The 18,269-nt window shown below is 42.5% G+C and overlaps 1 protein-coding gene across 3 annotated transcripts in view; it reads left to right on the forward strand.

Annotated features, from left to right (window-relative positions):
- The window catches only part of WDTC1 (WD and tetratricopeptide repeats 1), a 79,068-nt gene that overhangs the window by 25,420 nt on the left and 35,379 nt on the right, over positions 1-18,269 (forward strand). For 2 of the 3 annotated variants that reach the window (XM_025396450.1, XM_025396465.1), the window contains exons 2-3: positions 2,518-2,665; positions 4,689-4,772. In XM_025396450.1, the coding sequence (XP_025252235.1) occupies positions 2,618-2,665; positions 4,689-4,772 (132 nt within the window). In that variant the 5' untranslated portion in view covers positions 2,518-2,617. Of the gene's footprint in view, positions 1-2,362; positions 2,415-2,517; positions 2,666-4,688; positions 4,773-18,269 lie in introns of all 3 variants that reach the window. The other variant, XM_025396457.1, reaches the window with a different exon arrangement.

Genomic DNA, 18,269 nt, shown 5'->3' on the forward strand with positions numbered 1-18,269 from the left:
CAAAAAAAAAAAAAAAAAAAAAAAAAGGAAGGAAAGAAAAAGGAAGGGAGGGAGGGAAGGAAGGAAGGAAAGAATGGAAGGAAATAAAGGAAAGAAAGAAAGAGCTTGTTATCCCAAAATTGATTATGGAGGCATTAGCCCCAAAGAACTCGGGCTGAAGGAGAACATCTAATTTGGCAGCTAGTTTTTTTTTTTTTTTTTTTTTTTTTTGGTCCTACTGCATGCCTAGCACTAAAGGAAAACAAGATCTGCAATAACATAATGTTTAGGTATCGAGTTTTCTTTTGTGGTTAAATGACAGAGGAAAGGAAGGAGCCTGCTCACAGATCAGGTGAAAAATGTGATTTCAGGAGGGCGTACTAGGAATCTGCAGAAGGCCAACTGGTGAGAGATTGAAAAGTAGCCTTGTGAGGTCCTAATGACTGGCGTGGTTGGCAGAGAGAACTGGTGGACCCTGAGAGCCATCTTCCGAGTACAAAGGGCCATCACTGGGAAGAAAGACTAAACATCTGTGTGGCTTCGGAGGTGGAACCAGGACTAAAAAGTGAAAATGACAGGAGGCAGAACTTTCCTTGAAAGTCTAGTATTTTTAAATCTGATTACAAAATTAGTGTGCTTTTATAGAATAATTTTGAAAATATTAAAAAGTAGAAAAAGTCAGTCATATCATTACCCAAAGAGAACTATTGTTTTCTTTCTATTATTTTACTTATTTTTCATTTGTTTAGAGACAGGGTCTTGTTCTGTCACCCAGGCAGGAGTGCAGTGGTGTCATCATAGCTCACTGCAGCCTCAAACCCCCAGGCTCAAGTGATCTTCCCACCTCAGCCTCCTGAGTAGCTGGGACTACAGGCGCATGCCACCATGTCCAACTTTTTTTTTTTTTTTTTTGATATAGATAAGGTTCACTTTGCTGCCCAGGCTGGTCTCTAATACCTGGCTTCAAGCAGTCCTCCCACCTCAACCTCCCAAAGTGCTGGGATTACAGGCTTGAGCCACTGTGCCAAGCCATATTTTGAATTTTCTTATGATAAAATTGTTTTTCTTTTTTAGAGACAGAGTCTCGCTATATTGCCCAAGCAGGACTTGAACTCCTGGGCTCAAGTGATTCTCCTGTCTCAGCCTCCTAAGTAGTTGGGACTATAGGTGCACAGCAGTGTACCACCACACCTGACTTTTCTTTTTCTTGTGGCAAATCCTCAGAAATAGGATTGCTTATTATTTTTAACAATCAGAGTTGTATAACACAGGAATAGGTTGCTTCAACAAGTGGTAAGGCTAGGCCAGCACAGTGGCTCGTGCCTGTAATCCCAGCACTTTGGAAAGCTGAGGTAGACAGATCTCTTGAGCCCGGGATTTCAATACCAGCTTCAGCAAGATGGCGAGATTCCATCTCTACAAAAAAAAAAAAAAAAAAAAGAAAGAAAAAATTAGCTGGGAGGGGTAGTGTGCACCTGTGATCTCAGCTACTCAGGAGGCTGAGATGGGAGGATCACTTGAGCCTTGAAAGTTGAGGCTACAGTGAGCCATGATCATGCCGCTGCACTGCAGCCTGGGTGACAGAGTGAGACCCTGTCTCAAAAAAGGAAAAAAAGAGGAGTGAAACTAAAAGTCTACCTACCAGGATGTTGTTTTGTTTTGTTGTGTTTTGTTTTTTGTTTTTTCAGTTTTTTGTGTTTTTGAGACGGAGTCTTGCTCTGTTGCTCAGGCTGGAGTGCAGTGGTGCAATCTCGGCTCATTGCAAGCTCCGCCTCCCGGGTTCATGCCATTTTCCTGCTTTAGCCTCCCGAGTAGCTGGAACTACAGGCGGCCACCACCACGCCCAACTTTTTTTTTTTGTATTTTTGGTAGAGACGGGGTTTCACCATGTTAGCCAAGATGGTCTCGATCTCCTGATCTCGTGATCCACCCACCTCAGCCTCCCAAAGTGCTAGGATTACAGGCATGAGCCACCGCGCCTAGCCCTACCAGGATGTTAAAGAAGAATTTCTTCGTTAGGTTGGGTCTTGGACATGGTCACCATTACATTTCCTTTACACTGTTTGATTCCGTGAATCTATTAGAGGCTTGAGAGTTCTGTCTGTGATACTGATTTGGTTTTGGGGAGAGCCAAGCTGAGGATCAGAGATTTGAAGCATGACTAAAAGTTCAGATGAGCTGCCACAGATGCCTACTGAGCAAGTGAAACTTGATGTCTTTCTGGCTTTGCCTTGTTCTAACTTTAAGGATATGCTACCATCATCCTTCATACTTATACCCAACCTGCCATTTTCTGATGAAGTATAACATATTCCTTCCGTGTTTGTTCCAGTGGTTCTTGGGACTGTGCTACTGTTCTCCCCACTGACTTCACCCATTCCAGAGGTTTTTCAACACTCTGGAGCAGGGCTAGCCCACCATGCCGCAAATGACAGGCAATGGCCAGTTCACTGGGTGGGCTGTTTTAGGGGTGGAATTAGGTCCTGGGAGCCACCTTATTATCCATCCTCCAAAGTTTGATGATTTCTTTTCCCCCAGGTAATTAAATGTGTATTTTGTGGACCTGGGCTTGGCTGGAATGCTCAGGAGTCCTGAAGATCCTTTTATAGCTACCTTCTGTTAAACCCATTAAGAAAAGATGGCAAAAGTCAACATAACTAGAGACCTCATCCGTAGGCAGATCAAGGTAAGCAGCCCAGACTTCTGAACCAGATCATGAGATCCTTTCTTTCCCACAGGTTGATTTTACAGGTGAAAAAACTGAAATCTACAGTCTGTGACTTGCCGAAAGTCACATAGTTAGTGGCAGACCCAGGACTAGAATCAAGGTCTCTTCCTCTCCATCTTGTGTTGTCTAAGAACGTGGATTTCATGGAGACTCTGTCCACATACTTGTGCCTGGGCTGCTGAGATTAATGCAGGCTGGCGAGGGAGGGGAGCTGTCAATGTGTTGTGCAGAGACATACACATTCTTGTGTTGGGCAGGTGGTGCACAAGAGTAAATATAACTTCATGTTGCTCCAGCTGCCAAGTTATGTATGTATGAGATCCTGGGAGAGCATTAGTCCCAGTTCAGCTTGTATTCTCTCTGAGGCTCTCCTGTGCTAAAGCCTGTCCTCTGCAGTTTATATGTAGAAGACACTCTGATACCTGTGAGATGAATGGATGACTGGGCAGTCAAGTTCAGTTAGTGAAGTAGCCCCAGGCTTTGTCAGGGAAACCCTCAGTAAAGGACCCATAGAGGTTTAATGGAATACATTAAACCAAGGCATGATGCGCTCCAGCTCTGGTAAGAATCCCCAGCTGGAGTCAGGAGCTTCATCTCACCACTGCCCTAATTAACTAACTATAGGTCTTTAGTCATTTTACCTCCTGTGCCTCAGTTTTATGTTGTTAAATGATGATAATGGTTGTCTGCCTGGAGACTGACCTTGAGAAAGTTCTTTGACAAGTTAAGTGCTAAAAAGTACTAAAAAAAAATTTTTTTTTCCCGAGACGCTGTGATGCTGTTACCCAGGCTGGGGTGCAGTGGTATGATCTCGGCTCACTGCAACCTCCGCCTCCCAGGTTCAAGCGATTCTCTTGCCTCAGCCTCCCAAGTAGCTGGGACTACAGGCATATGTCACCATGCCCAGCTAATTTTTTGTATTTTTAGTAGAGACGGGGTTTCACCGTGTTAGTCAGGGTGGTCTTGATCTCCTGACCTCGTGATCCACCCGCCTTGGCCTCCCAAAGTGCTGGGATTACAGGTGTCAGCCACAACGCCTGGCCTAAACAAATTTTTAACTAAAAAAATTTTTAAAAATCAAGTGGCATGCAGCATAAGCTGTGGTCACCATTTAGAAGGATTGAGTATGTGCCTCTACATGAGCCATGTACTTGGTGTATTTGTGTATTTTTCCCTGCATCCCTGGATCCTTTTATCTCATTTTTATTTTTATTTTTATTTTTATTTTTTGAGACAGAGTTTTGCTCTTATTGCCCAGGCTGGAGTGCAATGGCATGATCTTGGCTCACTGCAACCTCCACCTCCCAGGTTCAAGTGATTCTCCTGCCTCAGCCACCCGAGTAGCTGGGATTACAGGCGTGTGCTACCATGCCTGGCTAATTTTGTATTTTTAGTAGAGATGGGGTTATACCATGTTGGCCAGGCTGGTCTTGAATTCCTGACCTCAGATGATCTGCCCTCCTTGGCTCCCAAAGTACTGCGATTACAGGCATGAGCCACCATGCACAGCCCCTGAATCCTTTTAGCTTTGTCCATTTGTGGGAGTTTTTTGTGTGTGATTTCATTAGACTGAGTAGTCCTTAAAGACAGGGGCCATTTCCTAGAGGCACAGAATCAGCAGGGTTTTTTTTTCCCTTTGTGTGCAATGTGTGTCCTAAAGATGATTCCCACCCCGTTCATCCTAAATATGGAACTATTCCCCATTGTTGTTTCCAATTTTTCTTCTCTCCTTTTTAAAAATTTTTTGCTTTTTTTTTAAAAAAAAAAAACTGAACAGCACCACTTACTGCTTAATTATATACTACTGTCTTCTATTCTTCTCTTATCCTTGTCCAAGAATAATACAAAGTTCTGTAGGCCAGTTCTTTGTTGTCTTCTTTAGCTCCTGTGGTGCCCAGGAAAGGGCTGGATATATAGTAGGCACATAATAAATCATATTTAATTGAATTGATGAAATCAAGAATTTGTTTCTGTCCGCTAGGAGCGGGGTGCCCTGAGCTTTGAGCGGCGCTACCATGTCACTGACCCCTTTATCCGGCGGCTGGGCCTGGAAGCAGAGCTGCAGGTAAGAGATCCAGTTTACACCCTAGATGCAGATGGCCTGCTGTCCATTCTCTGCCTGCAGAAATCCTCTTGGCCTCATCAAGGCATAAACAAGTGTTTCTCTGCAGACCATATCTGATGGTTACTTCTCCTTCAATAGACCACTAAATCTGAATCAAGTCAGCTATTGACATAGTCACGTATAAATTATTTTTTTGGACATATTATTTGCTTTGTGCTTTAAAAAAGTTTGTTCAATTTCATACCACTTTTTTTACTATTGGCTTGGGCAGTGAATACAGATTCCTACCTGTATACAGTAATATAGAATTTATAGTGTTTTCATGTACATATACACATACACATAATGTATACATGCACACACACACAAGCATACACACTTTCTTATTTTAGCATCAAAGCAATGCTATGGGTATGTAGACTGAGAATAGGTATTTTAAAAAAAAGACTGGCTCATGCCTGTATTCGCAGCACTTTGGGAGGTCAAAGAGGGTGGATCACTTGAGGTCAGGAGTTTGAGACCAGCCTGGCCAACATGGTGAAATACCAACTTTACTAAAAATACAAAATTAGCCAGGCATGGTGGTGCATGCCTGTAATCCCAGCTATTCGGGAGGCTAAGGCATGAGAATTACTTAAATCCAGCAGGCGGAAGTTGTAATCAACCAAGATCGTGCCACTGCACTGCTGCCTGGATGACAGAGCAAGACTGTTTCTCAAAAAAGAAAAAAATAAAAGATTGCCAGGTTCAATGATACATGCCAATAGTCCCAGCTATTTGGGAGGCTGAGACGGGAGGATTGCTTGAGCCCAGGAGTTCAAGTCCAGCCTGAGCAATATAGTAAGACCTCGTCTCTAAAAATTAAAATAATAAAGTGTTAAAAAAAAAAAAAAAAAAGCCAAAAACCAAAACACTTGTTCAAGTTTGTCCTGTCCAGTCCATGGATAGGCCAGACCTTTGGTCCAGAAATTCAGCTTTTTCATTGTGTCTGACATAGAGACTCCATAATGTTAGTTCCATTCTCTTTTCTTCCTCAACGTCATGTGTTTTGTGTTTTGTGGGTCTTTGTTTTTTTTTTTGTTTGTTTTTTTGTTTGTTTGTTTTTGGTAGAGTTGGGGTCTTGCTATGTTGCCCAAGCTGATCTCCAATTCCTGACCTCAAACAGTTCTCCCACCTTGGTCTCCCAAAGTGCTGGGAATACAGGCGTGAGCCACCTCACCCAGCCAAGATCACATTTTGAATCTAATTTTTTTTTTTTTTGAAACAGTGTCTTGTATTGTTGCCCAGGCTGGAATGCAGTGGTGCCATCTTGGCTCACTGCAGCCTCAATTTCCCGGGCTCAAGTGATCCTCCTGCCTCAGCCCCATGAATAGCTGGGATTACAGATACATGCCACCATGCCCAGCTAATTTTTGTACTTTTTGGAGAGACAGGGTTTCACCATGTTGCCCAGGCTGGTCTCAAACTCCTGAGCTCAAGCCATTCACCTGCCTCAACCGCCCAAAGTGCTTGGATTACAGGTGTGAGCTACTGTGCCTAGCCCACCTTGTAATCTTTAAGAACTTAGTACTTGTTGAGTTTTGGCATAGTATCAAAGAAGGATATACACAATTATCTAAAAAGGCTATTCAAATATTCCTTCCAATTCCAGCTTCTTTGTGAGGCTGGATTTTTTTTCACATACTTCAACCAAAACTGACATTGCAGTGGGCTGAATACAAGAGCAGATGAGAATCTACTGGTCTTCCATTAAACTATACATTAAAGAAGTTTGCAAAAATGTAAAACACCACCACTCTTCTCATTAAATTCTTTGCCTTGGAAAATACAGTTATTTCATTTAAAATGTGTTTTTTATTGTTTTTTTTTAGCAAATTAATAATATGCCAGCCTGGGCAACATAGCGAGACCTTGTCTCTACTAAAAATTTTTTTAAAAAGGAATTAGCCAAGCATGGTGGTGCGTACTTGTCCCAACTATTTGGGAGGCTAAAATGGGAGGATCACTTGGGCCTAGGAGGTTGAGGCTGCAGTGAAGTGTGATTGTGCCACTGCACTCCAGCCTGGGTGACAGAATGAGACCCTGTTTTAAAAAAAAAAAAAATTTCTGGGCGCAGTGGCTCACACCTGTAATCCCAGCACTTAGGGAGGCTGAGACGGGCGGATCACCTGAGGTCAGGAGTTCAAGACCAGCCTGCCCAACATGGAGAAACCCCAGCTCTACAAAAAATACAAAAATTAGTTGGCTGTGGTTGTGCATGCCCGTAATCCCAGCAACTTGGGAGGCTGAAGCAGGAGAATCGCTTGAACCCTGGAGGCAGAGGTTGCAGTGAGCCAAGATCATGCCATTGCACTCCAGGCCTGGGCAACAAGCATAAAACTCCATCTCAGAAAAAAAAAATTGTTTTAATTTCTAATATGATAAATATTGACAGATATCACCCATATAAACAAAAGCTCTTGGGAATCTTCAATAATTTTTAATAGTGTAAAGGGATCCTGAAACTAAAAATTTTAAGAACCACCGCTCTATGGAGCCATGGAATGGGATGCCTGAATAATATCGCCTGGAGAAAAAGTAGGAGGAGCAAGAAGAGGGTCTAGGACCAAGAACCAACATGTTTCAGCATTTAGAGAGTACCTGCTTTTCCTCTTCCTCTACCCACTGAAGACAGAAAGAATAGCCATAGACGTTTGAGGAGAACATGGTATCATGATAGCCAAGGAGAAGAGAAAGCTCGACTGTGTTGATTTTTATAGTCTAACTCTCAAAAAGCCATCTGTTTTCCTCTTTCCTGGTTTGGATTTGGAGAGAATACTATTTGCATTACCCCAAATAGTAATTAAAATACCTCTATAAGCAATGTGAACTTGGAGAAGTCCTTTAACTTCTAAAGGCCATTTCTTCATCTGTAAAGTAATGTCTCTTAGGTGTAAGTAAGTTAATTTATGTAAAGTACCTAGCACAGTGTCCAGTATATTGTATAAGTCCATGACATACACAAACATTAGCTGCTATTATTGTTGTTATTTATGGAAAGCTCTTAAAGTTTTCCAAGATACCAGTCCCACGATGCTGATTTGATGGCATCTAGCTATTTAAAACTTCTTCAGTCATTTCCTTCCCTGTTTTATTTCCGTCATTGTCACATATGGACTTCATGTTAGTCAATAATAGATTGTCTTTGGCATTCAGAAAAGGTGATTAGTGTGAGGTAAGGGTGGGATAAGAGGGAAAATCAACAGTAAAAGCTCCTGCCTTTTGGTGGTTACTGGTTATGATGTTTTCTTTATGATCTGGGCAAAACATTTTTTCTGGGTTTTCCAATTTTCTACTCTGTATGCTTTTGAAAAATGCAAAGGGAAGCTGAAAGAGAACTATTATGACATAGTGTCAAACATTTAGTAGATGCTCAATAAAAACCTGTTAGTGTGATTGGCTTTTTTGATTTTCCACATTAGAGGTAGCTTTCATAACCTTATCCCTATTCAGCCATGCGATTTCTCTAGCTTCCGCCTTAATAATCTGGTCTGATTTTTACTTTTTGACTTTATAGTTTGCATTTTCTGTTCGTTTAAAATTCAGACTTTAGCTAGTCTTGATATTTGTTACCCTTCCTGTATGTTAATAGAATTTGTACCTACAGAACTAACTGTTTAAAAAGCCTCCAAGTTAACTTGGATTACTTTCTTCTTTTTTTTTTTTTTTGGCAACAGGGCCTCACTCTGTCGCCCAGGCTGTAGTGCAGTGGCTGATCTCAGCTCAGTGCAACCTCTGCCTCCTGGGCTGAAGCAATTCTCATGCTTCAGCTTCCTGAGTAGCTGGGATTACAGGCATGTGCCACCACACCCAGCTAAATTTTTTATTTTGCTGGAGATGGAGTTTCGCCAAGTTGGCCAGGCTGGTCTCAAACTCCTATCCTCAAGTGATCCACTCACCTTATTTTTTAATAGGTCAACATTCATATGGTTCAAATTCAAAAGTTTAAAAAGTCATCTCCTCATTATTTTTCCCAGCTACCTAATCCATTTACGTGGAATCAACTAATATAATCAGTTTTAGTATCCTTTCAGAGGAATTTTATGCATAAAATTCTTACCTTTTCTCACAAATGTTAGCCTAACATGTTTAGTGTTTCAGTAAGAAAATCAACAACTTACTAAAAAAAGGTCTAAAACAATGAAGTATCTTTAAAAAGATACTTTCATAATTTTGCCATATTCATATATAAGATATTTCTAATTTCTAATTCTTTCATGGTTCAGAGTGTTCTGTTGTGTATGTGGACCCATAATTTACTTAAATTATCCGTACCAATAGACATGTAGATTACTTCTAATTTTTTGCATGTACAGGGTCATTCCTTATGACATCATTTGGCACATGCAGTTATATCTCTATCACATGAATACCTGGGGTGGAATTTGTAGGTCAGAGGATATATGCATCTCTTATTTTGATAAATATTACCAAAATTGTCTTCCATGGTGTTTGTACCAACTTTTATTCCTATCATATTCCTTCACTCTTATCTTAAACATAATGCTCAACAAATATTCTCTCTCAAACCGCAATGTGTTCATCATCATTTTGAGAAATTTCACAGGTGAGGCATGGTGGCTCACTTCTGTAATCTCAGTAATTTGTAAGGCCATGGCAGGCGGATCACTTGAGCTCAGGAGTTTGAGACCAGCCTGGGCAACATGGCAAGACCCCTGTCTCTATACCATCAAAAATGAAAACATAAAAAAAGAGAGATTTCACAGATGAGTGCAGAATGATAGGCCAGAGAGATCACAGATTGGCTTTCAAGATACTTTTTATTTTTATCTTTTAATTTTTATTTTTTAATTTTTGTTTGTTTGTTTTCTGTTTTTTTTTTTTTTGAGACGGAGTCTCGCCCTGTCACCCAGGCTGGAGTGCAGTGGCGCGATCTTGGCTCACTGCACCCTCCACCTCCCAGGTTCAAGTGATTCTCCTGCCTCAGCCTTCCGAGTAGCTGGGATTACAGGCACATGCCTCCATGCCTGGCTAAGTTTTGTATTTTTAGTAGAGATGGGGTTTCGCAGTGTTGGTCAGGGTGGTCTCGAACTCCTGACCTCGTGATTCACCCAACTCAGCCTCTCAAGTGCTGGGATTACAGGCGTGAGCCACCAAGCCCAGCCAATTTTTTAGTTCTGCTGAGACAGAGACTCAGTCTGTCACTCAGGCTGGAATGCAGTGGTGCATTCTTGGCTCACTGCAACCTTTGCCTCCTGGGTTCAAGGGATTCTCCTGCCTCAGCCTCCCAAGTAACTGGGACTATAGGTGCATGCCACCACACCTGGCTAATTTTCGTAGTTTTAGTAGAGATGGAGTTTCACTATGTTGGCTAGGCTGGTCTTGAACTCCTGACCTCAGGTGGTCCGCCCACCTCAGCCTCCCAAAGTGCTGGGATTACAGGCATGAGCCACTGCGCCCAGCCCAAGATACTTTTTAAAATGAAAAATGTAGGCTCAGTGCAGTGGCTTATGCCTATAAATCCCAACACTTTGGGAGGCTGAGATAAGAGGATGGGGAGTCGAGAAAGGAGTTCAAGACCAGCCTGGGTAACATAAGGAGGCCCTGTTTCTCAAAAAAAAAAAAAAAAAAATCAGCCAGGCATGGAGGCACATGCCTATAGTCTCAGCTACTTGGGAGGCTAAGGCAGTAGGATCGCTTGAGCCCAGGAGGTTGAGGCTGCAGTGAGCCATGATCACACCACTGCACTCCAACTTGGGCAACAGAGTGGGACTGCCTCGAAAAAAAAAGTACAAACAATAAATATGTTAGGCTAACATATGAGTGTGGCAAGAGAGAATAGAGAATACTCAATTTAAGAGAACAATTAGAGTTCAAGTGGAAGAGGAATGAGAAATGAGATTGGTGAGGTAAGTGTGGATGGGCTATTTGTAATGAAGGATGTTGTAAGCTACGTGGAAGACTATGGACAATGGAGAGCCACTGAATGGTTTTTACCATAAGAGCAACATCATCAGAGTTATGCTTTTTTGTTTATTTGTTTGTGAGATAGAATCTTGCTCTGTCACCCAGGCTAGAGTGCAGTGGCACAATCTTGGCTTACTGCAACCTCCGCCTCCCGGGGTCAAGCAATTCTGCCTCAGCCTCCTGAGTAGCTGGGACTATAGGTGTGCACCACCACTCCTGGCTAATTTTTGTATTTTTAATAGAGACGGGGTTTCACCATATGGGCCAGGCCGGTCTCAAACGCCTGAACTTGTGATCCGCCCACCTTGACCTCCCAAAGTGCTGGGATTACAGGCATGAGCCACCGTGCCCGGACTTCTTGTTGTTGTTGTTGTTGTTGTTGTTGAGACAGAGTCTTGCTGTGTCACCCAGGCTAGAGTGCAGTGACACGATCATGGCTCACAATAGCCTTGACCTCCTGGGCTTTGGATGATCCTCCCACCTCAGCCTCCCAAGTAGCTGGGACTACAGACACTCACCACCATGCCCAGCTAGTTAGAAACAGGGTTTTACCATGTTGCCTAGGCTGGTTTTGAACCCCTAGGCTCATGTAGTCCACCCACCTTGGCCTCTCAAAGTGCTGGGATTACAGGCATGAGCCACCATGCCTGGGCAGAGTTATGCTTTTTAAAAAATTAATGTTGGCTTCAAAATGAAGAATAGATTGCAGGAGTTTAAACTGGAGACAGGCAGAACCAGTTAAGAGGTTATGACAGTGATTCAGGAAAAGGTGATGGGTTACCTGAACTAAAATACAGTAATTTGGATGGAGAGAAGCCAGTGGATTTGAGAGACATTTAAGAGGTATAATTGGGGCAAGTGCTGTAATCCCAGCACTTTGGGAGGCCAAGGCAGGCGGATTACTTGAGCTCAGGAGTTCGAGACCAGCCTGGCTAACATGGTGAAACCCTGTTTCTACTAAAAATACAAAAATTAGGCAGGGGTGGTGACACACCCCTGTGGTCCCAGCTACTTGGGAGGCTGAGGCACAACAATCACTTGAGCCTGGGAGGAGGTGGAGGTTACAGTGAGCCAAGATTGTGCCACTGCACTCCAGCCTGGGCAACAGAGCGAGTCTCCCTCAAAAAATTAAAAATTAAAATAATTTTTAAAAAGAGGTAGAATTAGGCCAGGCGCAGTGGCTCACACCTGTAATCCTAGCACTTTGGGAGGCCAAGACAGGCAGATCACTTGAGCCCAGGAGTTTGAGACCAGCCTGGGCAACATGGCGAAACATGGTCTTTACAAAAAAAAAAATAGAGCCAGGCATGATGGTGCACGCCTGTAGTTCCAGCTACTTGGGAAGCTAAGGTAGGAGGATCATCTGAGCCTAGGGAGGTTGAGGCTGCACTGAGATGTGATAATGCCACTGAACTCCAGCCTGGTGGACAGAATGAGAAGGAAATAGTACTGCCATTACTGCCAGTGGAAAAGTAAAATAAGGACCAAGAAGTATTCATTGATTTAGAGCAAAGACACTATAGTGGTAACCGTGGCAAGAACCATTTCTGTGGAATGTGGTGTGGATAGATAGAAGTGGGTTGAGGAATTATTGGAAAACGAAGAAGTGAAAATATCAAGTATAGATTACTCTTTCAGTCTGGCTATGAAGGAAGGGGGAGAGAAATAGTAGGCTGTAGCTAGATATGTATGAAGTTGGCATTAAGGAAGGACTTTTATAAATTAAGGAAACTCGGCCGGGCGCGGTGACTTATGCCTGTAATCCCAGCACTTTAGGAGGCCGAGGCAAGCAGATCACAAGGTCAGGAGTTCGAGACCAGCCTGACCAACATGGTGGAACCCTGTCTCCACCAAAAATACAAAAAAATTCGCCATTTGTGGTGGTGTGTGCCTATAATCCCAGCTATTCAGGAGGCTGAGGCAGGAGAATCGCTTGAACGCGGGAGATGGAAGTTGCAGTGAACCGAGATCGCGCCACTGCTCTCCAACCTGGGTGACAGAGCAAGACTCCGTCTCAAAAAAGAAAGAAACTCAAGCATGTGTAATCTGAAGAGGAAATAACTGGCAGAGAAAGGGAAAGCTGAAGACACAGGAAAGCAAGGAGATTATCCAGAGTGGGGATGTGTCAGATGAATGTTGTAAGAGAACAGTTGTAATAATGAATCATCGATTCTTAGCTGGATAGGGAAGGAAGTAAAGACATGAGTTTGCCTATAAGGAGAGAGTAGATGGGTTGGTTGACTGGACTTGGAGGTCTTTTAAGGACTGGGGAGAGAGAGAAAGATTGTCTTGTGCTTTGCTTTTTTTTTTTTTTCCACTTACCAATATATCTTGAAAATTATCCCATATCAGTTCACAGAGTTCTTCCTTTTTTTTTTTTTTTTTTGAGGTAGTGTCTCTGTTGCCTGGGCTGGAATGCAGTGGCACAATTTCAGCTCACTAAAGCCCTCGACCTCCCAGGCTCAAGCAATCCACCCACCTCAGCCTCCTGAGGTAGGACTATAGGCATGCACTACCACGCCTGGCTGATTTTTGTATTTTTTTTTTTTTTAATAGAGATGGGGTCTTGCTGTGTTGACCAGGTTGGTGTCGAACTCCTGGCCTCAAGCATTCCTTCTATTTTGGCCTCCCAAAGTGCTAGGATTATAGACAGGAGCCACCACGCCCAGCCCTTCTGCCCTTACTTATTATTTTACAGCTGTAGAGTACACCATTGTGTAGATGCACCAAGATGTATTCATTGAATTTCCCATGTGTGGGCATGTAGAGTTGTTTCTAAGAGTTTGTAATTATAATAATAATTATTATAATCAAACTACCTTATATTAAATACATAGGTAGTTTAGTATTGCTGGAGATGTATCTTTAGGGTAGAAAACTTAAAAGTGAGAGTACTAGTCAAAGGGTAAATGTATATGTAGTTTTGTTAGATATTGCTGGCCGGGCTTGGTGGCTCATGCCTCTAATACCAGCACTTTGGGAGGCTGAGGCAGGTGAATCGCTTGAGCTCAGGAGTTCAAGATCAGCCTGGGCAACATGGCAAGACCCCATCTCTACAAAAAATACAAAAATTAGCCAGACGTGGTGGCACGTGCCAGTAGTCCCAGCTACTTGGGAGGTTGAGGTAAGAGGATCACCTGGGCCTAGGAGGTTGAGGCTACAGTGAGCTGAGATCGTGCCACTGCATTCCAGCCTAGGCAACAGAGTAAGATCCTATCTCAAAAACAAAGAAACAAACAAACAAAAAAAAAAACAGATGTTGCCAAATTCTCCACCATGGAATTTGCACCATTTTGTCTTCCCACCAGCAATGCATGAATGTGCCTGTTTTTCTATAACTCATCAGTAGACTGTGTGGTTGAGCTTTTGAATTTTTTTTTTTTTTATCATTCTAACTAGTAAAAAGTGTCTCAGTATAGTTTTAAGTTACATTTCTCTTATGAATGAAGTTTAATATATATTCCATATGCTTGAGGGCCATTTTAATATAATTTTTGCCAATTTTGGTGTAACAAGGGAGGGAGAATAAGGATTGATATATGCACCTGCATGGTTTTTGTAAACAGAAGCACAGGATGGATAAGGAGAAACTAATGAAATTAGTCACTGCAGCGGGTGGGAGGTATAAGGTAGAAGAGTAGGCCGGGCGCGGTGGCTCAAGCCTGTAATCCCAGCACTTTGGGAGGCCGAGATGGGCGGATCACGAGGTCAGGAGATCAAGACCATGCTGGCTAACACGGTGAAACCCCGTCTCTACTAAAAAAATACAAAAAATTAGCCGGGCGAGGTGGCGGGCGCCTGTGGTCCCAGCTACTCGGGAGGCTGAGGCGGGAGAATGGCGTGAACCCAGGAGGCGGAGCTTGCAGTGAGCTGAGATCCGGCCACTGCACTCCAGCCTGGGCGACAGAGCCAGACTCCGTCTCAAAAAAAAAAAAAAAAAAAGAAGAGTAGAGAAAGGTGAGTAACTCTTCTTTGGACCTTTTTGTAGTTTTTACATTTATTTATTTTATTTTTATTTTTATTTTGAGACAGAGCCTCTCTCTGTTGCCCAGGCTGGTGTGCAGTGGCATGATCTTGGCTCACTGCAACCTCTGCCTCCTGGGTTCAAGCAATGCGTATGCCTCAACCTCCTGAGTAGCTGGGATGACAGGCATCTGCCACCATGCCCTGCTAATTTTTGTATTTTGAGTAGAGACAAGGTTTCACCATGTTTGCTAGGCTGGTCTCAAACTCCTGGCCTCAAGTGACCTGCCTGCCACAGCCTTCTAAAATGTTTAGATTACAGGGACGAGCCACCATGCCTGTTTACTTTTAGAACCATGTTGAGACTTTACATTTTCAGAAAGTAAAATTAAATCAACAAAGTTGGGAAGTGGGATGCCAACTAATTCATGTAATTTACTTTTTGTATTTTATTTTATTTATGTTATGTTATGTTATGTTACGTTATGTTATGTTATGTTATTTGAGATGGAGTCTCACTCTGTTGCCCAGGCTGGAGTGCAATGGTGTGATCTCGTCTCACCACAACCTCTGCCTCCCGGGTTCAAGCGATTCTCTTGCCTCAGCCTCCTGAGCAGCTGGGATTACAGGCGTGCACCACCATGCCTGGTAACTTTTGTATTTTAGTAGAGATGGGGTTTCTCCATGTTGGTCAGGCTGGTCTCAAACTCCCGGCCTCCGGTGATCCACCCGCCTCGGCCTCCCAAAGTGCTGGGATTATAGGTGTGAGCCACTGTGCTGGCCTAAAAAATTTTTAAAAAAATAAAAAATAGACCAGGCATGGTGGCTCACTTCTGTAATCCCAGCACTTTGGGAGGCCAAGGCAGGAGGATCACCTGAGGTTGGGAGTTCAGGACCAGCCTGACCAACATGGTGAAACCCTGTCTCTACTAAAAATACAAAAATTAGCTGTGCGAGATGGTGCATACCTGTAATCCCAGCTGCTCGGGAGGCTGAGGCAGGAGAATCGCTTGAACCTGGCAGGCAGAGGTTGCGGTGAGCTGAGATGGCGCCATTGCACTCCAGCCTGGGCAACAGGAGCCAAACTCTGTCTCAAAAAAAAAAAAAATTTTTTTTTTTAGTAGAGAGAAGGTTTTGCTGTGTTGCCCAGGCTGGTCTCAAACTCCTGGGCTCAAGTGATCCCGCCTTGGCCTCTCAAGTACTCCCACAGTGTATGCCCAGCCAATTTTTTAATGTGATACTTTGTATATATTTTCAGTATAAAGATAAAATGAACTTCAAAGAAATCTTGAGCTCTACTTAGTAGATTTGTCATTTGTAGTATTGCTGTAGCAATTCTGTAACTACTTCGTGTATGTTACAGAATTGAATAAAGAAGTCAATGTTATTGGGAGCCAGAGTTCTCATGTAGAAGGGAAATTCAAATATGGAATAGGGAAAGACGAGGAAGAACTCTGAGGTACTGGATTGGAATTAGCCTATTTCAATATAAACTCATGATTTTAAAAGCACTTATAGCTTGAGGCCAGGAGTTGGAGACCAGCCTGGGTAACATAGTGAGACCCCTGTCTTCACAAATAAAAAATAGCTGGGCATGGTGACACATGTCTGTACTTCTAGCTGCTCAGGAGGTTGAGGCAGGAGGATCATTTGAGCCCAGGAGGTCAAGGCTGCACTGAGCTATGATTGCGCCACTGCACCCCAGCCTTGGCAACAAAAAAATAAAATAAATGTCTCTAAAAAACATAAAAATAAACTACATATATAGAAATTTGTATTTATCTATTATTTCCAGCTCTGTCCACAAAATGGTAATTTAGAAGCAGTGATACCATAGTAATTATGGGTTGCTAGTTTCTAAATAACATTCTCTATTAAAAGGAAGCAGAGATTTTTGGAGAAATAACTAATTCTAGGGCTGGGACAGGGCAAAAGTTGATATAGTCTTCAAAAATGTCAGTGTCATAGGAAACAAAAAAGGGCTGAGGAACTGTCCCAGATTAAAAGAAACAGAAAATGACTAATTTTCTTAATGACATTAAGAAAACATAAACTAAATGCAGTGTGTGATCCTGGATTGGATTCTGAATGAGGAAAATAAAATGAACATTATTGGACAGTTGGTGAAATTTGAATATGGACTATGTGTTAGACAACAGTATTGTATCAGTGTTAAATTTTCTGATTTTGATAAATATGCTCTGGTTAAATAAAAGAATGACCAATGTTCTCAAGAATTATACACTGAAGTAGTTAAGTGTAAGGGGTCCTGAAGTCTACAACTGATTTCTCAAATGGTTCAGGAAAAAAGGTACTTTGCACGTGTGTGTGTGTGTGTGTGTGTGTGTGTGTGTGTAGAGAGAGAAAGAGGAGAGGGAGAGGAAAAAAGATTATTTAATTTATGAATTAGGTAAAACGTATATATAGTCATTCTTATACTATTCTTGCAAATTTTTTATGTTTGAAATTGTTTCAAAATAGAAAGTTGAAGTTGTTCATTAGGAAAATACAAAGGGCTGAGCACAATGGCTCACGCCTGTAATCCCATCACTTTGGAGGCTGAGGTGGGAGGATCACTTGAGCCCAGAGCTGTGACCAGCCTGGGCAACATAACAAGACCTCATCTCTACAAAAAAATACAAAGATTAACCAAGTGTGGTGGTGTGCGCCTGTAGTCCCAGCTACTAGGGAGTCAGACGTGGGAGGATTGCTTGAGCCTAGGAGTTTGAGGCTGCAGTGAGCTATGATCATACCACTTACTCCAGCCTGAGCAACAGGGGGAGACCCTGTCTGAAAAAAAAGAGAGAGAGAGAGAAAGAAAAAACAAAATAAAATGCAAAGAACTGGCTGGGACACAGTGGCTCATGCCTATAATCCCAGCACTTTGGGAGTCAGGAGAATCGTTTGAGGCCAGGAGTTTGAGGCCAGCCTGGGCAACATAGCAAGACCCCATCTCCAAAAACATTTTTTAAAAGTAAAAGAAAATACAAAGAACTGTTGTAGTGGCAGCAACCAAGTAAGAGAGCCAAAAGGGAGGTTGAGATTAAGCAACTTAAATTTAAATTAATGAGGATTAATTTTAAGCCATTCTAGTATATAAGACCCAATCAGCTGTCCACTTTCCTTGGACATTTTTGCTGAGCATTCCACATCCCTCTTCAGTTACATGTGCCAGCTCATCTCATGAGTTTTATTGTCACAACTGGATAAGAACCAAATATCCTGGGATTCCAGCCATGGCCTGCAGTCCTCACTTTTTTGGGGAGCTGCTTGCTTTCATTTTGTATGTATTACCAGGGATCTTCCAAGATCACCTTGGAAGTTGTGATCACACTTTGATTCCTGCTACTTCATTCACTTGTGGGATTTCTTGGCACAGTATTAGATGCATGGTAGAGAGAAGAAGAAAGGAATCTCACTTTACAAATCAGAGTAAAACTGAGCATTTCTGAGGTCAGATAAGTGGTAGAAATAAGATTTTAAAGATTTATATCAGGCTTATCTGGCTCCAGAGTTCATATCCTTTCTGCCTCAACCATGTATCTGTTTTAAAAATGGCTTAATAGA

This window comes from Theropithecus gelada, chromosome 1 (assembly GCF_003255815.1).
Source record: "Theropithecus gelada isolate Dixy chromosome 1, Tgel_1.0, whole genome shotgun sequence".
Taxonomy (NCBI): Eukaryota; Metazoa; Chordata; class Mammalia; order Primates; family Cercopithecidae; genus Theropithecus; species Theropithecus gelada.